We start from the raw sequence: 22,701 nt of genomic DNA on the forward strand, positions 1-22,701 counted from the left end.
GCAGCCCGTGGAGGAGGGAGGTGCCCACGCCGGAGCAGGCGGATGCCGGGAAGGGGCTGTGTCCAGCAGGAGAGCCATGGAGAGAGAGGCTTTGCTCCTGAGATGGAACAGCCTGGCCTTGGGCCTGCACCCCGGGGACGAGGGACCCCGCAGTGCAGCAGTTTTGGGACGACTGTCTGCCCGTGGGGGGACTCACACTGCAGCAGATGTGCGTAGAGTGCTGCTCGTGAGAGTGGAACTGCGCCGGAGAGGTTCACCGAGAACTGTCTCCCGTGGGAGGGACCCCACGGCAACACAAGGGAAGGACTCCTCTCCCTCAGCAGCCGCAGATCGATCCGGTGATGAACTGACCAACCCCACACCCTGAACTGATCAACCCCACACCCTGAACTGACCAACCCCACACCCTGTTCTCCCCTCCCTGCATGTCGGTGAGAAGGGGGGACAGAGTGGAGAGAAGATCGGTGTCTTTGAGGATTTTACTTTATTTCTCATTCTCCTCCTCTGACTTTGTCAGTAATAAATTCACTTCATAACTTAAGTGGAGCTTGTTTAATCCGTGAAAATATTTTCTTCCTGTTCCTTATCTCAACTCATGAACCCTTTTGCTAATTTTTGATTTCACACTTCTCTGGTGGTGGGGAGAGTGAGCAGGTGTTGTGAGTGCCTGGCTTTTGGGCAGTGTCCAAACCACAACAAATACAAGGGAGCTAATGTGATCCTAGGACTAAATTCAATATTGCCTCATCAAATTTTGGCTGTCAGAATATCTCAATTTCTGCATCCTGTCTCATAAAATCAGTGCTGGAGGTATTCTGACAGTGGTATTTTTTTTTTCCTACTGGCCCTAGATAAGATAGAATTTATGAAAGTCACTAACTTAGAGATTCATTAATGGAAGCTTCTTGTTAAATAACTGAAAATAAGTTGTTTAAGGAGAAAAAATTCTAAATGGAGATGAATGAGATTAAAAAGCTGTGGGACTGGTGACAGTAATTTATAGGTACAGAAGTAGTTTGCTGATATATTAATAATTTATGAGCAGATGATATAGATGTTATAAATGCCTTTTTTCCATGCTGAGCTTTTCAGTTTTTATAAATTTAGTATTTATTGGATTCACAGGTAGCAGCTAATACAGGGTTTATTGTTATCTGTAATGTATTGAAATGGGTAGGTTTAAGATCTGCATTTTATTCAGGATAGAGTAAATATGACCTTGAGATTAGCTCAGTTGGTTAGAACATGGTGCTATTAACAACCATGTTAAGGTTGTGTGGTTTAATCCCCATATRGGCTATTTACTTAAGAGTTGGATTTGATGACCATTGTGGGTCCCCTCAAGTTTAGAATATGCTGTGACTCTTCYGTGAATTTGTGATATAAAATTTCTTTTTGGAATTTAAAATAATACATTTTCTGCCAAAATGAAGCCATGGTCAAAGTTAAATAGATTCTACCAGTTGTTGGAGAGGAGCAACTCAAAGAAAAGTAAAATCATCTACCAGGTCAGATACAATAAAAGAACAGAAAAATAATTAATGAGATAAGAAGCACTGAGGATGTCATGTACTACAGAGTGCCTGCTGAAGGATTTGATTCTATAAACAAAAAAAGCATATTCTTTTTGCATTCTGTGTATCCTCATTAGCTGCTGTGATTTAAAGAATCTGTTAAATTCAGTAAAGAAAGAAAAGGTTTCACTCTCTTTGCAAATTAAAGACCTGTATCAGAAATAATTTGCTCCATCTTCAATTCCTCTTTCTAATGAAACGGCATACATGAATTTGAGTTCTGATTACCTCTTTTGGTCAAAAAAGACAACATAACTGTTTAGAGCTTGGCTGTGGTGTATGGATTCACCAGAGAGTGAATTCTAGGGTCAGTAACAGAGGATTTTTTAAATTCAGCAAGATTTGTTAACATTATCACTCATCCAGCACTTAATTTGCTACTAATCTAACCACTGCTGTTTCTTTTAATTCAGCAATGGCTAGACTAGTAGCAGATATGTGCTGGATGAGTGACAACGTTGGCAAATTACTGGGTGGTATTTCTATCAGTAAAAAAGAAATATGGGTAAATTGCACTTGTAAGTCTGTCTTTCTGAAGTTATGTTTTTAAAATACATGGTAGTGTCCCAAGAGGTTTAGTGCATTATTTTGTCATAGGAAGAATGATTCATTGTGAATAGTTAGGGCATAGCTGTAATTCAATAGATACATAATTTTCTTCTAAAGATATTTCTTAAAAAGAATAGTATTTTGGTGGTTTTCTGTCTTTTATGCATATAGAACATTATGCTATMTGGAAATAACAAACAGCTGATTTTTAAAATTTTAGTAGGTATATATATGTATATGTATATTTAAATTGATGGATGGATGTAAGTCCTGCTAAAATGAAAAGAAGCATCTCCTTTGAGCTACCTATGGGAGCTTTAGGTTCCCTTCACAAATTAGGTTTTGCTATACAAATTGAGTCAGTGAAAAAGAGAGAAATGTGCAGAGGGAAGCATCACTGGCAGTAAGTACATTGCCTATCATATAAATTCTGTTCATATGTAATAATTAACAAGGAGGCTGCATTGGAGTTCAAACTGAGATGAATATCTAATGTTTTGACAGGTGAGCTAATAACCTGAAAAGAAAAAATCTAAGGCAAGAGAAATTTACGTATCTTTCTGTATATTCCTAATTCATAATATTTAACCAGCTATACTGATCAGCTAGCTAAGCTTTTCAACTGACATTGTTCTTTAGGGTCCCTTCTAACCCAAAGGATTCTGTGATTCTATGATCCATGTCCATTTACCAGTGAGAAAACTCATTTTAATCTGAGCTTTCAGGTTGTTCTTACAGCAAGGGCAACATTTACTTTTTAGTAAAACAAGAAGAAAAAGCTGATGAACACTTGTTATCTGGTTATGTTTAGCCACAGAATGATTTACCAGTGATTCATGAAGATCTTTGCTTAAAAGCCCAAGACTTGCATTGTACACTATTATTACAATATAGCCCCTGCTACAAGATTATTTTATGCTCCTTTCTCTTTATCGAAATCTTCTGGTAGACTAAATTGAAAAGTTATTAAGTTGTGACTAAAACTTTACATGTGGTATGGCCATAAAACAAATTTAGGCTTAATTTCAAGTCATAAGCAGCTTTAAACAAACTATTTTCCTATCATGCACTGCAAAGACAGTTTATGTAGTGCTTGAAATCTTAGCAAACGTCCTCCCTAGAGTTCAGTTAAAATTAATTTAAAAAATAAATACTTACAGTGGTAGAATCAGAGTTCAATTCAAATTYTCATCTCATCATTTGAATTGCTTTTTCTACTTTGATGGCTATTTCTTTGACATACATATCCTCCGTTTGAACAAATCAATGGAATCTATTTGATTCTTCACTCAGAAGTGTCTGGCATTGAAAACAATGTATGTCAACTCATTCAACTCGTAGGAAAAAGAAGGCTTATTTAAAAAAACCCTCTTATTGCTGGTCTATCTGCTGCCTTGGGAAAAAAAAAGACCAGAGCTTGGTGGTTATAAAATCACTGATCATGTTTTTCAGCTTTCTACATCCTCTCTTTCAATTAAGGTAGTTGATATTACCTAGACTGAATGCTTTACAGTAATGCATGAATTAGGTTGTAGTAATTAAGAAGAGAATGAGATTTTTTAGTTCTCAAGTCATTCAAACTTGGGTTGAAAGCAATGATTTTCCATTGTGGTATATTTTGAAGGCTGAACCTCTAGAGAGATGCARCGTAGAAATTTACCCTCTCCCAGCTTTCTCCTCCACAGGTTGCTAAAGGTAAAGACAACCAAACTGGTAGAAAGCAATGACATTTTAAAGAATAACTTTATCTAAATAATTTTTACAAATGCAAAACCATGGGTTTTGCAAATTAGGAGTTTAAATTAAGAGTATTGAACAGGTTATGGCTCTGTCATTTCTTACAGTTGTTAACATTGGAAGCATAATCCACAGACAGGTGGGAAGCTCAAGTCTTCGACATTAGCACAAGTCAAAGTCATGGTGTTGCATTGATTCCAAGAGTTTTAAAGTCATCCTTATCTGTCAGCTGTGAGATTCCTTTATAATGATTGTCAGAAACATTTGTAAATATTTGTAAAAATTAGCATTGAACTCTATGATAATCACTACTTGTCTTTAAAATCTGTATCTTAGCAGGGCTGAGATTTTGTTTTCGGGAACTATTTTATTCAGAGCTTCACCTTATACTGAAAAAAAAACCCAGCACATTTTGGGGAATATGCAGCTGCTACTTTTCTCAATTTTTTTATATCTAAATGTGATTTTATTGTTTCATTACTAATATATTAGTAAGAGGAGTTAAGCAGTAATAGCTTTTTGACTGATTCCGCAGTTTAGTTCTGATTAATATTCAGTAAATAATCAATTTCCAATTATATACTGACTTAATTTTGAATTAAATAGGCATATTCATATTTTGAAAACATACTTGAGTCTTTTTATTGGCTACACATAATTCAGGAAAACAGTAAACTGTCATTATGCAGAGAAAAATCAGATTTCAGTATCAGTGTTACTGTTTGAAGTATTATTCAGATACACTTTGCAGCTTGTTTTGATTAATATTATCTATTACTGAGACCTTGAATTACTTGGAAATTACTGGAGCCATGTTTTTATTTTGAAGGAAATGAAGCACTGAATTGTGATGCACAAAGTTCTCTCTTGGAGCAGGAAAATAACAAAGAGCCCACTCTGATTGAAACAATCTTCACAGTATTGTCTTACTGCACTTTATCACCCAAATCTCTTGGCATTGCTTTTGAGTCCTACATGGAAAAAGAGCTGTTGTGGAATTACTTACACAATATGACAGGTATTTAAGGTATTAATAAGTATTTAAAATCTGATGTTAAATCTTGTTGGTTTTCAGACATATAGTAAACATTATTTTTACATTAATAAATCCAGTGAAATTATGGTAGCTTACTTCAAAATGATACTATCATTGAAGGGTTTTGTGCAATCAGGCCATAGTAGGAGTGGTGAAAATTTTGAAAAACACAAAGGTTGCAGAGCAGTGTCATTGAGCAGGAGTCTGATTGCCTTAAGTGTCTCTCTTACCAGCAGACTGGCTGCAGAACATTTTTATAGGTCTCTACCAATAGAGACCTCTTCGCCTCTATGTGCTTAACAGCTCCAGACCTTTACCATGATTTAAAAGTAAGGAAGTATGAAAGAAGAGTAGGAAAAGAGAAGGAAGGACTTCTATTGAGGGAGAAATAATCAGATGAGCATATAGACTTTGCCCTCAACTAAGAGGAAGACAGCCTCTTAATTTTCCATTGAAAGGGAGAGCTGCCCTCATAAGGAGAGCAACTGACTCTCTTCCCAAAGAAAAGAAGTATTCAACCAGAAAAGAGAGGTGAGGTCATATTGCAAATTATGGATTAAAAGCTGGAGAGCTGAAAAGAAGAGGAAGAAAATGGGAGAATGCAGAAGGGGAAATAAAATAAGGAGCATCATAAAATAGAAAATGAATGTGCTCAGGTATTTCTCAGGAAAAAATGGGATTGCAAAAAGTAGAAGCATAAGATGTAAGAGCAAGAAAAACAGAGAAATGGTGCATTGAAGTTTTCAGAAAGGCCATGATTAGATCAGCAAAAAGTAGAGGAAAGGAAAAGCATGAGCAATGGATCTAAAGATCGACCATGTCAAAACACATCTCTGATATGCTCTGCAACACTCTGCCTGAAAATTGCAGCTCCATGACAATGGAGAAACAGCAGTTTGCTCTAGTATTAAGAATGTGGAGAAGATTGATACTTGTAATGTCAATAACTGTATTTAGGATGGTGTGTTCTGAACATGCAGTCTCTGATGACATGCTGTGTTTCTGTTGATGACTATTATTCGTATGTGCTTTTATCTCCAAAATATCTTTTTTTTCCTTTACTGTCTGTAGTATAACAGTTTGGGTATCTAATAAATGCAACTTCATTAACACTGTCAAGACAAGGAAGTGGAAATAAAAGGTGTATCTGTTTGCCTCGTTGATGCCTAACAAGTAATTAAATGTTTTGCATTTAAAAAAGGAAGACATCAATCAGCTTAAATCAAWTTTTTTGTAAATATATAAATGAAAAAATGAAGATGAAGAAAATAAACTGGTTTTTTTCCAGTACTGTGTTAATATTGTACCAAGATGCTATATTGCTTTGCATTGTACTTTCTTTAATTTGTAACAGACCAATAGGTCTAATTTATTATGAATCATAATGATATTATTTTTTATAAGACTTCTGAAAACACTATCTGAAACAGATTTGAACAAATAACTACACTTACTGATTATTTAATAATTGTTCCTTCTGAAGTTTCCAGTTGTGGAGAGTCAGAACCAGAAGTTATCAGATGCTTGAAGTTGACTTTGATTAATTCAGTCAAGGGTATAGTGAAACAGATAATTTCTTTGATGCATTCATGGGAGGCAACAGAAAACTATGGAACATACCAGCACAAGCAAATAGTTCCTGAAAGTTTACTGAAAACTGTTCCAAAGGAATGGAATTACACTCCTCGGGAAATGAAGAGAAAGGAATCTGGGAAATGTAGGTGAAATTTATACATTATATTTATATATGTATATGATATGTACAATACATCCTGTAAGGTTGTCATGAGAATTTTTTACTCCTTTATTGCCAAAACTGGGCAGTGACATTTTGTGAGTGTTGTAGTTCGAGAATGAACAAACTATTTCCAAACATCCTCTGGTGGTTGGGGTTTTGAAAGTATTTTGCGTTAAAATTCAGTTCTTCTTTCTTGAGGCTTACACCCATATGTATACAAACAAGGTTTTGAAAATAATCAGTATTATGGTATTGATAATAATAGTACTCAAGATGGTTTTATCATCTGACAGTAGTCAGATGGGATTCAAAACAAAGTGAAGAATAATGCCTATACTTGGGCCTCAATGAGTGTAACCAGTTTTCTTTTTAATTATCATATTTTCATTTAGGACTGTCATTCATCTCAACTTTACAACACAGCAATATATTTTTGACTAAAAAAAGCACTGAAGCTGATGTGGAATATTCTACTGCTTGGTTGTGGAAACAGTTAAGAAAGAAAGTAATAAAATACAGAATAGGAGGTGTTTTGAAGGTGATTGGATGTAAAGCTGATTTCTGGTATATATTTTCATAGCCCACAGTGCCTAAAGCATTCATCATTTCAGGTCATGGTTCAGAAGGAATGTGATATGTCTTGGGTTTTGAGCAGCGCRTTTTCTGTAGTTACTTTTATAGCTACAGTTATTATCTAAAATCTTTAAAATGCAGTGTTGTCTAGARTAGATGCTTATATGCAAGATAATAAACTGAAATTTTGTAGTTTTGAACACAGAAAAGGTCTGATGAAAAACTAGACATTATAAATGTATGTAGTATTCTGATACACTTAGTGCAGTGCTTCAGTCATGTAACTGAAAAAATAGTACAATTTTGAAAACAACCTTTTGCCATTCAGAATACCTGAGTATTGTCTTTTTCATTAATCCTGCAATGACTGTGCACAGCAGGACTAATTGTTAAGAGAGTTACAGTCTAAGTTCTAAATTTTCTGCTTTTAATTCATGTAATTGTTTAGACTTTGTGGGATTTATGTGCAGAAACCATAATAGAAGTGAAACTACAGTGTTGAATTCTTAAGCTTTTTACTGATTTTTAGTACAAAAGGAAGTTAGAAATTATCATACAACATTCAGGAGCATACTATGTTAGAACTATAATGTTAATCATATAATTTTTTCTTTCTATTTTTAAGGCTTCACAAGGCTTGCAGCTCAGGCAGTATCTATTGTAATCAGCAAGTTACCTACAGTGATTGCATGTTTGCCTCCCCCAATTAAATACTTCTTTTTTCTGGCTGAGAGAAAAATGTCAAGAAACTTTGCTGAATTGAAGAAAGCTGGTCTGCTTGTCTGGAACTTGATTGTAATTATATGTCGGATATTTGAGGATGGAAATACTGCAGAATTTTTAACAGGTGCAACACTTGACAGATGGAGCAAAGAAAAACTCAGTTTAGTTCGTGTGTGCTTAGAAAGTATTATGGGAAAACAGAAGAGTGGTCCTAAGCAAGTGACCCAGAAGATTATACAAAGCATTGAACAGCAAAGACCAAACTGGATTGAAAACCAGTTGCTGAAGGCAAGAAAATTGAGCATAGACAGGTAAGAACGTAATATTTTTTAAATACTGTTGTTTGCTCTTTATTGGCATGTTTCTGGCCACTGCTCAATTTTAAGGAAAAGAGATGAGCAGTGATCTTATATGAAGTGAATTAGTCCTTAATATTGATGACTTTATACCATGGGTTTGTAACTTCATTGCTGAAATAGTAAAATATGGTTGTTTCATCAGAACAATATGTTCATAGTAGTACAAGATTTCATATTTTCATGATGAACCAAAAATATGGAGAGTCCATTGTTATATCTTGCAAAATGTTAACAGGTACTAAATGTATTTATAATTTAATTTTACTGTGTTGATTAAATTAAGAGGAACTGTGAAAAGCTTTCAGTGTTCAATCTGTGAATAAAAAGTAAGCATGCTTCATTCTAAAATATATCAAACCCTGAGGCAAATAGGATATATCACAACAGGACAAGAAGAATATCCTGCTGTGCCTTTCTKAGAAAATACCAATTTTTCCTTCAGATTTGACATTAAGATCTTTACTGTGATTTTTAAGGAGTTGTGTACATGTCAATGTGTTCCTAGTCCAGTCTGTTTTAATGTTGCAGTCATATATCGTTCTGTAAAATACCATTCATCAACTTTCCAAGATTTAGATTTATTGGAATGACATGACTTGCTGAATTAAATTGTAACTACTGAAAGTAAGATTGCTGGTTTTTTCAGTGTGTATTCTTGAAGGTTGCAGTCATTGCTGTCATGTCAGGATTTGTCCATATAAACAAAGGATACAGTGTCTGTAGTTTGGAATCAATGATACCAGTGAACAGGCTTTTGTGCAGTGCTTTAAGGGACAGTGTCCTGTTTCTATGAGTAGTGAGTTAATGTGCGTAGCAGCAATAAGTAATAGTGTCACACAAATGCACATTGATATTGACCTTTATTATCTTTAGATTTTCATTTTATTCCGATTTACAAGATATGATCCAATGATTGAAAGATTGAAGCCACATGCCAGTGACTGAAGGAGCTGTAGAATAAAAAATCATAATGATAATTTGTAAATTCATACTTAACATAATGGTCCCATAATTCAACTTCTAATGTCACTGAGAGAATAGATACTTTGAAAAAAAACAGGCAGACAGTATTGTGGATAATTCCTACAAACAAAAACTTTAGTTAATTTTTGCACATCTTGTAAAAATGACAATTTTAAATTAATATAGTACTGTATTTTCTTTTGTAAAATACCACAGCAGTAAGGTTTTAAGCTTTAGGTATCAGACTGTGGAAAGTAAAAACGGGAAAATGTTTTCTCTATATGTACAGTGTCAACTAAAGAGAGAACTAGTTTGTGACTAGGCCTGGTAATTTTAAGCTTAGGATAATAAAGAATACAATGCTTGCTCTCCAAGTGAGGAGTTACTTAGTACAGTTATGAAACTGACAGCCGTGACTTCAGTTGCATTTCTGCAATGGAAGTCTAATATCTAATATGAATGTTATTTTTCCTTTTTTTTTTTTAAATATTATGAGTCAATATCTGGAAAAGAAAGATCCAGTTTATAAATAGCTGAGACATGAAATGTAGAGAGAAATGTTATTACAAATGCAAATTACAAAACTAATATATTAAAAGTGAAGTTCAAATATTCCATTAAAGAAAATAGCAGTCACATAATTACTAAACTAAAAGCAGTCTTTCAAGAGGAGATCTATGTTATTCATGTGAGTTGTTTGTAACAGACATTACTATATTGGAAAATCTAAGTTGGTGTTATGTAACTGTTTCATAATTAAAGGATTTTTTTGCTGAAGCTGTATGCACATGCATATGTGTATTCATATTTATACATGTTTATAGATTTCTAATAGATACAGCATGTGAAAGAAAAAAAAAAACCCTATAAAATAAAAAAAAAAAAATATTTGGGACTGACCTGCACAGCTATAGAAATACCTTTGAAGTGCAGTGGGTATTTATAAGTAAAATCCTTGCTTGATTTTGTACTGTTATTACTATCAGGATTGCTACTTACATAAAAAGTCTAAATATTATATATTAACCTAATTTTAAAGAATATTTCAAAAATTATAGTCCTCATTGAAAGGTTCAGAAAGTGGCAGTCACACTCTTTGCCTGTCTTGTGTACTGCCTGAAAGTATTACTATTCATTAAAATAACCTTCAGTTTGCGGTAGCACCGGAGCTGTAAACAGTCACGTTAGATTCTAAAAAACACACGTCCTGAGAAGAAAAGAAATGTCTGTCTTTGCAAAGTAATTTGTTGAATTGAAGATTATTGTTTTTCATCATGGTGACCCTGACCTTGCTGGCTGGGTGCATATACAGATTAAGATGAATGCAGTTATTCCTTGGCTGAGGTCTGCCTCTCTCAGGGCACATTCTTCCTAATGACATGATTGATAGGCAGTCCCAAATCCGGAAAGGAAGTCATTAATCATAGTGCTGCCTGAATCCAATCATCTGCTTCACCTGCACAGTAACAGGCAGCAAAGGATACAATTTGGGTGCTGGCACTGATACATTCCTTTGTCAGAGGTCCTTAGCTTTTTCAATGTTAGTCGCTAAGAATTTTGACAAGAAATTCAGGTTGTATCTGCACGTGGCATCAAATATCACCCTTAAGTGTGCTTTAATTTAAAGATCAATATTTTTGAAGCTTTTCTGTAAAATACACCATAATAACAGAGTATCACTTACTTCCATTCAGCAAAGAACAAAATTATAGTTTACATTTTGAAACCATTTGCTCTGTAGGACATTCTGAAGCTGCGTGTGGAAGCAATATCAGCTTTAATGTCCAGCAGCTGTGCAGCTTTTCAGAGAGCCTGCAGGTCAAACAGCAACTTTCCCAAGGACTGACTTTGTAACCATTGCACAGTTTCAAAAGTAAACTGCAACCACAGTGCTTTTGTTTTTTTTGGGGGGGTGGTGTTTTGGTTTCTTTCTAAAACAATACAATATTGATTTTTTTTTTAAAAAAATGTGAATGTTTCTTTGGTTTATTTTAAATTAATTCAATAGTGCCTGTAGGAAGAACAATAAATCCTTGTTAGTCTTTTGAGATTTTGACACATATATGTCAAATACCTGTGTTGCAGCTCTGGTATTTGAGGAAAATTTTAGTACTTTTTCTTTCTTAGGATTTATCAGTAACAATAATTTATCAGTAACAATACTAAGCTAGTAACATATGTTTGTATACAGAGAGAGCAGTCTGACAGTGATCAGAGATTTGAATGCATAATTGTGGAGGCTTTTGGGAATGTCACCTTCAGATTTTACTTGGTAGCAGTTTCACAAATACTGGAAAAAAAGGAATAGTACAGGGCAAAAAGTGCAACAAGTGGCAAGTAGGTACTTTGTAAATGGTTAACAACATACTAGTGGGAAGGAAAATATTTCAATTTAAAACTTCTATACTTAATAATGGCTACCTTTCTGACATGTTAATTAGGCTTTAATATGTGCTGTGACAGGCAAAGAGAAATGCAAAGAGATAGAATGTAAATGCCATTTCTAGAAGCAAAGATACTTCTCTAAAGGAAACTAAATACTTGCTGCTTCTATAGTCTTAGAGTAAAGAATGTTTTATGTGTTTCTTTACAATTAAGGTGATTGAAATTAGTATGTTTAGCATGTATTATGTGAGACACATGTACAACAACGTTTGTGTAAATACTTTCAGCTTTTTCTGAACATGTAATTCTGAGTTTGTATTAGTATTTTGCTTTTTAGAAATTTAACTTAAGACTGTGTTTTTTCTATATTCTAGTGCTTCTGTCACAGCTAAAGGTGCAACGGTAGAGGAAGGAGGTATTGCAGTTGGATTCACTGAGCAGAATATAAACATGATGGTCCTGGATATCTGCCACAAACCAGGTGGTAGCGAGTACCTGAGGCAAATTTATCACATCATCCGGCTCAATGAGGTAGGGAAACGGCCTTTTCACAGAGCAATTAGGTATGTACTGGTCTGGGACAGCGTCTGCTGGCAGCTAAGGGTTAGTCAAGGAGATGATAATAGTTCTTAAAGTCAATACAGAATCCTATATTGTATCTTAATAGAATCCATTCAGTTTAGGCTTTTCTGCGTTTCTACAGAAAAGATTATAGGAAACACTGCAGATTTTATTTAGGCACTTAGATAGTAGCATGGTTCATAAACTTCCTTCAGTTTCATGCTGTACACCATAGATACATTTTAGGAGTCTGAGCACAATAAAAAAATAAAAGTTAGAAAAATCAACGAAGGCTATTGAAGCATTGGCTATTACAAAAAGTAAAATTACATGTGGTTAATTAACTCTCCTGATTTAAACAACCAACCCCTGTGGTTGTACTGAGGAAGTAAAGGCATCCATATAAAATCTTACTTTAGACAACTCTGTTCAACTAAAACACTTTTAAAATTATAATAAACAAATTCAGATTTATTCRCCGCACATTTTTTTTGCCAGAATTTTGGCAATGTAAAAGATTTTTTGCATTATTTCTAAGGCTGTTCTAAATTATCTAAGTTATCAAAAACATTCTGATTTTATTCACTGAAATAAACATAGGTTTGCTTAAATTGTATGATAATACAGATCTATACAACTTAATTAAGTTAATTAATTCTGTTTATTAGCTTTAATTACTAAATTCCTTGAGTGCATAAGTAGGTGCTTTAAAATTATTGCACGTGTACAGAAGTGTTTATAATAAAATACAAAAGAATGCAAATACAGACAGAGGCCAGGATTTTTCGTTTAAAAAAATTTGTAGTGAAAAGCCGTGACTAGACMGCTATGTCTGTAGGAAGGCCATAGAGAGCACCTTAGTACTGACACTGTGCTTCTGAAAATCAGATCCAACTGTATATTTCCTAAATATAGGTTTAAAAGCAACCTTTATGCATCTGCCTTTGGAAGCATTTGAAGCAATGTAAGCATATGTGTAGAGATGTAACATTAGTACAGTACAGAATCTTTCCAAGCTCCATCTCAAGCATTTTACTGGTTTGGGAGGTGAAGTAAAAAAATATTACTGTAATAAACAAAACCTTTTCACTTGGAGTACATTCAGGATTGCTCTTAGGTGTATGGGAGTTAGAAAGAGACCTCAGAAAACAGCATATAGTCCAGTAGTTAGGACAGTCATCTAGGGGACAGCATATGCAGGTTCAAATCTTTTTAATTCCTGGTTTAGACCAGGGAATTGAATCTGCTTCTCCCACATCTGAACTAATTCCCCAAATCTCCATACCATTAGCTATCAGCATGGAACTCCTTTTTCCCCCTGTTGGAGTTGTTTTGCCTTGTAGAAATTGGAGTAAAAACACATTCTGAAACTTTTAGGRTCAAAAATAGAATCTTACTCTAGCTGAAGGAGTAGAATGCACATGCTAGGTTTTGGAGACCCTGATCCAAGATCTGACTCCTGTGAGTATTTAGTTATTTATACAAAGTGGAACAGCTCCAATAGGAGGTACGAGGCTGAGAGAATTAGATGGAAGAGGGACTTCAGCCTGACTTTCCACATCCCAGGTGTCTCTCCTTGAATTTCTGCAGTTAGTAAGACCTTTTTTAAAAATAGAACATTTCTCAGTGGAAAAAACTGTATTGTTTAAAAAAAAAAAATAAAAGAAGGAAAGAGATCCTGACCAGCTTGACTCACAGAAGGATTTAACTTCATTACTTTCAATTGCCTTTGAAACCATTATGAAACATTTTAATGCTTAGCGTGGTATTATGATAATGCACTTTTCAATATTATTTTTCAAAATCTAAATTACATTAATGTGCCTGACTACCAAGAACTAGATTTGATTGTCTATTCAAAGGTCCATCCTTTGTTTAAAGACTCCTTGGAATGTCAAGGGATTGTGTTCTTAAAATTAGTTTAGAGATCTTTATGCTGTACTGGTGAGTAATCGTGTAAATAGAACACAAATTATGAGACAGAAAATAGTCGTTCTCAGTAGTATTCCTCAGAAAAACAAGTGAAAAGGGATATGGATTCTTGGAAACTGTATTTGAAAATAGAGACATGATGTTATAAAAATGTATAATACATACTGTAGCACTCTGAGCAGCTTACAGTCCTTCACACATTTGTCAAAATTATAGTAATTTTAGTAAGAGTTTTTTAGTCATGACAACCAAAGGGATAACTTCTCTGACCTGTCAGCTCAATAATATTCTGTATACTTGGTTTGATGCCCAGCCAGCGTAGTGAGGATATAGTTCATGTGTTTACAGGTGTGACTTMATATTTTCATTTTTTTGAAGCATGATCCTTTTGGAGCCTACAGTATTTACTATACTAAAGGAGATCTTAAAGTAACATATTTACCACTGTTGAGTAAGTCTCTTCATCAAAACCAAATCTGCAGTATTTTATTAAAGACAGAAAAACACCTGTACTGAAAACAGCTGTATACCACTTGGACTTTTTGGACCGGAGCAAGCAGGCGTTATTGAAATGGRTCAAAAGCCGCTTCTTTACATCACTGTAGCATTAAGAAGCAGGCATTCTTAATGACAACGCTGGCTGAAGGAGGAGATATTTCCACCAAAACTGTCCATGTTTAGTATAGAAAAGGTCCTGCTTATATACTGTCTTTTACACACATATTAATTCCTTTTCCCAGAATAAACATACATATGATAATTACCTCCCCGAAACCAGTCACATCTTCTTCTCCTCCCCCTTCCGGCCCCCCACCCCGTCCTTTGCGCATGCTTTCTTTTGTCCTTGGGGGTCCGTCTGGTGGTCTCTGGTGGTCGAGACCTCCAAGTTACAGGTGACCACGGAGTAAACTGGTGTTGCTATCCCAATATGGAGCTGAGATGGCATACCTGGGCTGGTTCATTGTTTTGTTGATGTTCAGCATGATCCTACAGAATAAGTACTGTGCTGTTCTGCAGACCACCGGTTTTGCAAAATAAACATTGTATTTGTCCACCAGCTGAGCAAATAGTTCTTCATCTGGCAACACGTGGGCAGCTATTTCCAGTATTGCTACTGAAAAGGCAACGCGATCTGCTTCTGTGGGTTTTGTTACATCCAGAGGGCCAGGTAGCTTTAGTGCTGTCTCACATTTTGTAAAAATGTGTACATGGAAGGCAGCATGTTTATGAAAATTTGGTAGATGTATAGAAATAACTTTTAAATAATTTCTGTCACCATGGGTCTAAAATCTTTGTTAAAGCATAAAGTAATGAATGAATTTGGAAATAAAAATTCAGGCATTTTTAAAAGCTGAGAAAAAGCTGAGAAAAAAATACATAGAGATTTGCAGTTGATTTGCAGTCTTGTTTTAAGCTAAAAAACCATTTTTCTTTCTGCCTTTTTTTTTTTTTTTTTTTTTTTTTTTGGTTTTTTTTTTTTTTTTTTTTTTTTTTTTTTTTTTTTTTTTTTTTTTAAGGCATTTCCGTGATTCTTTTCGGCAGACATGACATTTGGCTGCAACAAGCAGAGAAGTAGTCCTTCCCTTTCTCTTGCCCTTGTGCTTTTCGGCTGCTGGGCCCTGTGCTTTGTACTAGTACTAGAACTGTGGCTTCTTTATCTGGATGAAACTTTTCTTTTTTTAATGGCTGATTTCGCAATATATGCTAGTACAAACAAGGGGAACAAAACACRTACAGTCTGTGTGGATTGAAAGTGGACTTGTGTCTTTCAGGTCAGGCGGTAATTGGGTAAGTTTAAACAGATGATGAAATTCTTCTTTTAGAAAGACTTACTGAGGGGCAGAGGGTGCCTTGGCAGGTAGTTTGCATGTTATTTCATCTCAGTAGTACTGCAAATAAGAGAAGCATTTTCATGCACCTATCTTAATGACTCACCTTGAGTACTTCAATGTTATGGACTTCATTTTAATAACAATAAACTGTTTAGTCACAGTAGTCCTTGCAGCAAATACTTGTGTAAATGTTTCATTATCTAGTTCTTGGTAAAACGCTTCTATTTAATCAAAACACTTTATTGGCCTGTAATGATGATTTATTTACACAATAGTTGAAGAAGTGAAAACAGAAAAGATTGTGTCCAAAATAATCATGCATCTGTTACAGTATAGTTTCTAAAATTACCATGCAAATCATAAACTACTTCTAGTCCTTGAATGCTTAAGCAGCTAAAAATAGCTTTGAAGAGTGGGAGAATATTTATTTCTTGTGTTAAATAGCTGGTTGGAACATGTTCATCAAATAATTGATTTATAGTCATACAGTAAGTGTTGAATRTTGTCCAAAAATTTTAATTAGGAAGTAATAAAAATATTTGTTGTTCACTTCTACATGCACCTAACATATCTATTAAATGAGAACTTATAATTTGAGAACAATTTCAAAACAATAGGGTAGATTGTTCTGTTTTGCTTCAGTTGGTGCATGTTTTTGGAGGTTATTTCTTGTTTGTTCTGAAGTGGTTTTGATATTTTTAAAAAGCCTTCTATTTTTTAAGAGATTGTTTAATCCCCACTTCTATCAAGTGTACTGTAAAATTATGCTTAAAATATAGACAGATTTCACTTTAAAAGCTAGGTGGTCGGTACTATTCAGTGGTTGCTTTTTCTTCCAAAAGGAATATTTGAAAGAGCAGCTGTCTTGTGAGAATTCTTCTGAAGACGGTGTTACCTCCAGTCAATGCCTGCCTTTGACGCTGAAGGGCAGAGAAGAGCAGCCTGTTTTCAACCCTTTTGAGGTGTACAGACAATCTTGTGCAAAAGTATTCAATCAGGTTTGTGAAAATCTGAAACCTTGGTTATAGTATAATTTTTAGTTGTCTTATTATGATGATGGTAACGACAGAGACTGAATTTATGAAAATGGAATTAATTACATGTGTTCATATTTGCTGAAGCAGAAAGGAATATTATTTCTKGGTAATCTAATGAGGGTACCCTCTACAATAGCATGATGTTCAGAAAGCCATTACCATCCTTTTCTTTTATCGGAGTTATTGCATGTAATAGCAGTTTGCATTTACTTATACTTTCTGTGTTCAGTATAGTGAGGGAAAGCCATAGTAACAATGACATTACATCTGTGCAACAGTACCAAAGGTTAGTGTTATTCCTTTGAAAAAATCATGTCAAAATTCTAAGTTCACATTTAGAATCTTCCTGATGGGTCTTTCACAGAAATGTACAACAGTTAAGTAAAGAATTCTTTGCAAAGATTTACAGAACAGTGAGACTAAGCAGAGGTAAAACAAAAATAAAACATGGAAGCATTCATTTYTCTGTTTTTCCTTAAGACATACTTGTAATGTGCAAAAGATTATAATTTACTTGTAGAATTTAGTTTCCTGATAATGGAACAATTAAAGAAAAGAGATGTAATTGCCTAAATCTCTGCTGGAGCATGCAATGACCAATTCATTACTCCAAATGGTATGTAGTATCTGATATCATTTTGATACTTAAACAATYTTATGCCATTATTTCCCATATATCCTTAATATGTCATCCACACTTTTGATTCAAACCCTCAATTCAAATATTTCAAAAGAAGTGGTATTACAGTGACATGAAATTCACTTTACAATGAATACAGACGTTTTCAGTGTAGCTCTGTTTATATACAGTATAATCTCCTATCCCACTTTTGATAATTTTGGACTATTTCACCAGTTATATTGCTGTAAAATACACTTGTTTTTCTTACTTGTTTAATGAACACTTAATCACTGTCATGTTGCAATAAAAGCRTAAATATCCTGAAAAAGGAGGCAAATACTAGTTCCACTAGGCTTCTCAAGGCTTCTCACTGCAGAGTATCATGCTTTATAGAATCCTTTAATCAACAGAATCATAGAATAGCTTGAGTTGGAAGTATCAATCAGGTATCAGAGAACCACAGAATGGGTGAGGTTGGAAGGGACCACAGTGGTTCRTTTGGTCCAACCTCCCTTCTCAAGCAGGGAGAGCACAGGGGCACAGGATTGCATCCAGATGGTTCTTGAATGTCTCCTGTGAGGGAGACTCATTGCCCTCKCTGGGCAGTCTGTTCCAGTGCTTGGTCACCCAGACAATAAAGAAGTTCTTCCYCATATCCAGCGCAGAAAGCCAATTGTACCATGGATTCCATCAAAAGAAGTGTGACCGGGAAGTCAAGGAAGTTGATTCTGCCCTTCTGCTCCATTCTGGTGAGACCCCACCTGCAGTGCTGCGTCCAGCTCGGGGGTCCCCAGCACAGGACATAGACTTATTGGAATAAGTCCAGAGGAAGAACACTAAGATCATTAGAGGGATGGGGTATTTCTGCTGCAAAGAAAGGCTAAGAGGATTGCAATTGTTCAGCCTGGAAAATAGARGGCTTTGGGATGACCTGTTTGCAGCCTCGCAGTATTTGAGAGAAGCTTACAAGAAAGATGGTGAGGGACTTTTTACATGAGCATGTAGAGACAGGACAAAGGGGAATGGATTCAAACTCACTGACAGTAGTTTTAGATTAGATATTAGAAAGAAATTATTTACTGTGAGGGTGGTGAGGCACTGGAACAGGTTGCCCAGAGAAGTTGTGGATGCCCCAAGTATTCTGGGCCTGGCTGGGCAGAGCTCTGAGCAACCTATTCTACTGAAAGATGTGCCCTATCCATGGCAAGGGGGTGGAACGATCTTTCATKCCACTTCCAACCCAAACCATTCTATGATTCTCTTCTCTGGTTCTATTTCCAAGCTTAATAATGTTCCTTTAGTTCCCTTTACCATAAAATTGCATATTTATTTAGTGGTGTAGGACTGTTCATTTATAAAACTGATCAGTATAGCTGAGTGTMTGGTTTCCTGTGAAAATTATTACCACTGCTTGTAGAAATGCCTGAGCATTGGCAAGGAACAATTATTCTTCTCAAAGTCTGGATTTCTTCTTAATTTGTTACTGGTTGGCAACTGCCATGAAGCTTAGGAATTTATAATCCATGACTAATTTTTTACTTTCAAGTAAAGTCTGTTGTAACTTGGTATTTTTATCAGTCTAAATTTTATACTTCCATAAGTACTAAGTGAGAACAAGGTACTGGTTTCCCAATGTATTTTGTCATTTAATTAATTATGTATTGCTTTTTAAAAAGTTTCTCTCGGAAGGGCCAGTTGGAATAGACATGATGATATGGCTTAGTGTCTCAGCTCTAAACAGAGAATTTATGTTACATTATGCTATACAGTGTATTATATAAAATATAATATATAAAAATAATTACATAATCATATAAGAGCATGTCTACACTGTGCCGTGTAGACATACTCTTAGCTTCTGCAGTAAAAGATTTCTTAAAATAAATTAATTCAGAGGCTTTCTAAAAAATATTTTGTAGTAAATATTCTGTGTATTCTTTGTTGGTATATGTACATCATTTACTATTTTTGTTGAGAAATGCATTTAGTGGAGATAGGTCAGTATGGAGGTACTGTGACAGCTGTAGATTGAGCTCTGGGTGGGGGAAATGKCATGAGCCCAAGGCAAGAGGCCATTAATTGGCCTCATACCTTTGTACAACAAAGTACCTGTGGGACCGGCTAGGCAATTACACATTCAGAGACATGGCACGGGCCAATGACTCAGCTGGAAGACACCAGGCCACAGAGTGCTTAGACTGTGAGAAGGTGTAACAGCCCCGGCAAGAACTTGAGTTGTTACTCTGTTGTTGCATTGTGATAAAATTGCTTTAAACAACCAGACATCTGAAACTCTCCCATGGGAAACCTTGCCTGACTATGTGGGAGTGGGATGTGCACAGATTCAGGCAGGGACCTATCAACTTACTGGCCTCATGCGAAGGGCCTCAGTTTTAGCTGTTGAAGCCTCTTGGTGGTGAGAGTGTGACTGCCAGGGTGCTCTTGAATGGTCATACAGGAAAGTCTCCTTAACAGCTTTCTTCTAAGGTTTTCCTAATTTGTCCCGTTCATGTCAAAGTTAGCAAGGTACTTAATCATAGTTTCTTGAACTTTACTTCTCCTGAAACAAGGATCACAGAACTGCTATTTTAAGGTCAACTAGCATTTTGGTTGATGATAAGTGAATTTCTTACCTTCCAGCTGTCTAGTTCGGAAGCTGATTCTAGAAAGTGTGTAATTTCTGGTAACAATTTATACACTTCATTTTTACATTCTTAAAAAGTCTGAAATAATTATCATCTGGCCCAGTAACTTGTTGCTCTTGATTTTACCAATTTGTCCTGGTACCTCAATCTGCACCACTTGTGCTACTCCTCTGTTGTCTAAGGAGCTAATATTGCTCCTCTGTTGTTAGGATATACAACAGCATAAATCAATGCTAGAAAGAAATTATTTCCTTTCCTGAAGTGGCTTTTTTTCAAACTAATCATTTATTTTTTTCACAGAACCGATCAGTCTGTGTCAGAATTTTATCTGGTATACTTAAAAATTTTCCTCTTTGTTTTCATGACTGTTGCTACTGACTGTTTAGCTTCTCCTGTTTATCCCTCTTGATTTTATATCCTCCATTATCTATTTTTAATTCAGTGTCGAGTGCAGAATAGTATCCTGTTTTCTCCCATGTTCTTCTCACACTGTTCTCTTAGTTGAATCTTTTCCCTCTATTTCTTGTTTATCAGATGTTCACCTTTTCTTATTCATTCACTTTCCACTTKCACAGTGTTTTATTTTTTCTTGTTACCCTTTTTCCTGCTTCTGTACTCTGTATTTCGCTTTTGCTTTTCTATTTTACTTTAACATGCATACCAAAGAGAGGGAGTTAGGGAGTAAAGTAAGTAAGAAGAAGCAAAGTAATAAAGATGGAAGGACTAGGAGGGATTGCACTGATTCTGCTCTCCTGGAGGAACCAAGTACTGTCTTAAGAAGAAAAAGAGCTAGCACTGCTAGTTCTACTTTGCTGTTACTTAGGTCTAGTTCCATTGTTTTGACTTGCTTAACCCTTTTTTGAAACTATTCAGTGCTATTTTAGAGTAACAAAATAACTTTGTCTTTATTTCCTCCCAAGAATGTTGAATTATAGTCACTACTTGACCATTGCTGACGATGAAAAGGAATATTAAGCATTTAATAATTATGTATTTAATATTTTGTAAACATAAGAATGTTTTGTGTGATCTTTTGTTTGCCCACTGTTATTGTAGATTGCTGTTATATACATAAAAGCTGATATGAARTTATATTTGTTCATATTGCCTAAATCTAATGCTGTCTATAATAACCATCGGGTGACTGAAGTGCTTTGCAAAACAATAGACAGCTACACCTTCAGTCCAACTATAATACAGGTAATTTCTTGAATCCTAGCTACACCAAGTTTTTCACCAGAAAATTTGCTGGCTGCAGAAAATGCAAATTGCTGTTACAYAAATAGTGGCCAATTATTTTACTTTACAGACAAAGATTCAAGCTCTTAGCCAAAGTAGTTGTTCAAAATGCTGTCAACAGTTGGAAGAATAATGGTTCAAAAAACTGATTTATCTTTTTATAAATAGTGGCTACATCCCTAATTAATTAATTATTTAATTGCTGTCTCACTGGAATAAAAACCTTCTGTGGACATGATTGATATCATCTTTTTAAGCTCTCATTCTTGACCCCCCTCCTTGGTTAGTATATCACAGCTGGAGCTTTAATGTACTGATCATAATAATGCTGATTAATAACTAACCAGCATCTTGCCATGTATCAACAGTCAGCCATTACTGAATGGAACTGGGATTGGTCACACTTGCTGCCTGGTCATTTGGGACTGAATCAGATGGCCTTCAGGGTGCTGCTGACACACAGGTAATGGGATTCTCGGAAAATAATCACATTTTTCTTTTGTMTTTTTGACTTTGTAATAGTGAATACATGAAGATTTTAGTGGTGAATTCTATAGTATAAATTTTACATTTCTTTTTAAATATGCAGTTTTTAAATGGAGCTACTTTTTTTTTTTTCTGTAGTATTTGATCCATAGTCAGATGGCTTTCAATTCCTATTTTGAAGAGTATAATTTATCTGAGGCAGAGGTATATYACTTTATGTTGATATTGCACTTAAATAATGCTTTGGAAATAAATTAGTAACTTTTGCAAACCTATACTGCTAAGGGAAATTTCAGCACAGAATTTAGGAATTTAGAATTTASTCTCAAGTTGCAAAGTAGCTTAAATTCAGTTCAGAGCATGACAAGTGTAGGTAGAAATAGGTAGTGTTTCCTTTACAGTTTTTAATTAATAAAACTTCTTTTAATATTTTATTGCCTTTTTGCTTGTGAAATGTAACTGCTTAATTTTTAATTTAAATAATKTAATTAAATTTTAGGCAGGTGCATTTATTGCAGAGTCAATACTTACTAAATTCAGAAACAGCACGTCCTTAAAATCAGAAAAATTTAGATGGATTTTTTAAAAAAATATTTGCCATTTGTGAAAACTGGAAAACCTACATGTTGCGAACTCAGCTAAGACATTCCCTTATTAATTCTAAACCTTCCTGATAACATCTAATATGGTTCTATCAGTACCACCTTTTG

At 35.0% G+C, this 22,701-nt stretch overlaps 1 protein-coding gene across 3 annotated transcripts in view; it reads left to right on the top strand.

Annotated features, from left to right (window-relative positions):
* Positions 1-22,701, top strand: part of KIAA0825 (KIAA0825 ortholog) — a 231,462-nt gene that overhangs the window by 105,815 nt on the left and 102,946 nt on the right. For 2 of the 3 annotated variants that reach the window (XM_057372850.1, XM_057372859.1), the window contains exons 14-19: positions 4,690-4,878; positions 6,380-6,613; positions 7,833-8,241; positions 12,012-12,168; positions 16,805-16,960; positions 21,874-21,968. In XM_057372850.1, the coding sequence (XP_057228833.1) occupies positions 4,690-4,878; positions 6,380-6,613; positions 7,833-8,241; positions 12,012-12,168; positions 16,805-16,960; positions 21,874-21,968 (1,240 nt within the window). The remainder of the gene's footprint in view (positions 1-4,689; positions 4,879-6,379; positions 6,614-7,832; positions 8,242-12,011; positions 12,169-16,804; positions 16,961-21,873; positions 21,969-22,701) is intronic. The other variant, XM_057372869.1, reaches the window with a different exon arrangement.

The sequence above is a fragment of the Malurus melanocephalus genome, unplaced genomic scaffold (assembly GCF_030028575.1).
Source record: "Malurus melanocephalus ecotype Western Australia unplaced genomic scaffold, MMel_1.1 scaffold_7, whole genome shotgun sequence".
In the NCBI taxonomy this organism is placed as follows: Eukaryota; Metazoa; Chordata; class Aves; order Passeriformes; family Maluridae; genus Malurus; species Malurus melanocephalus.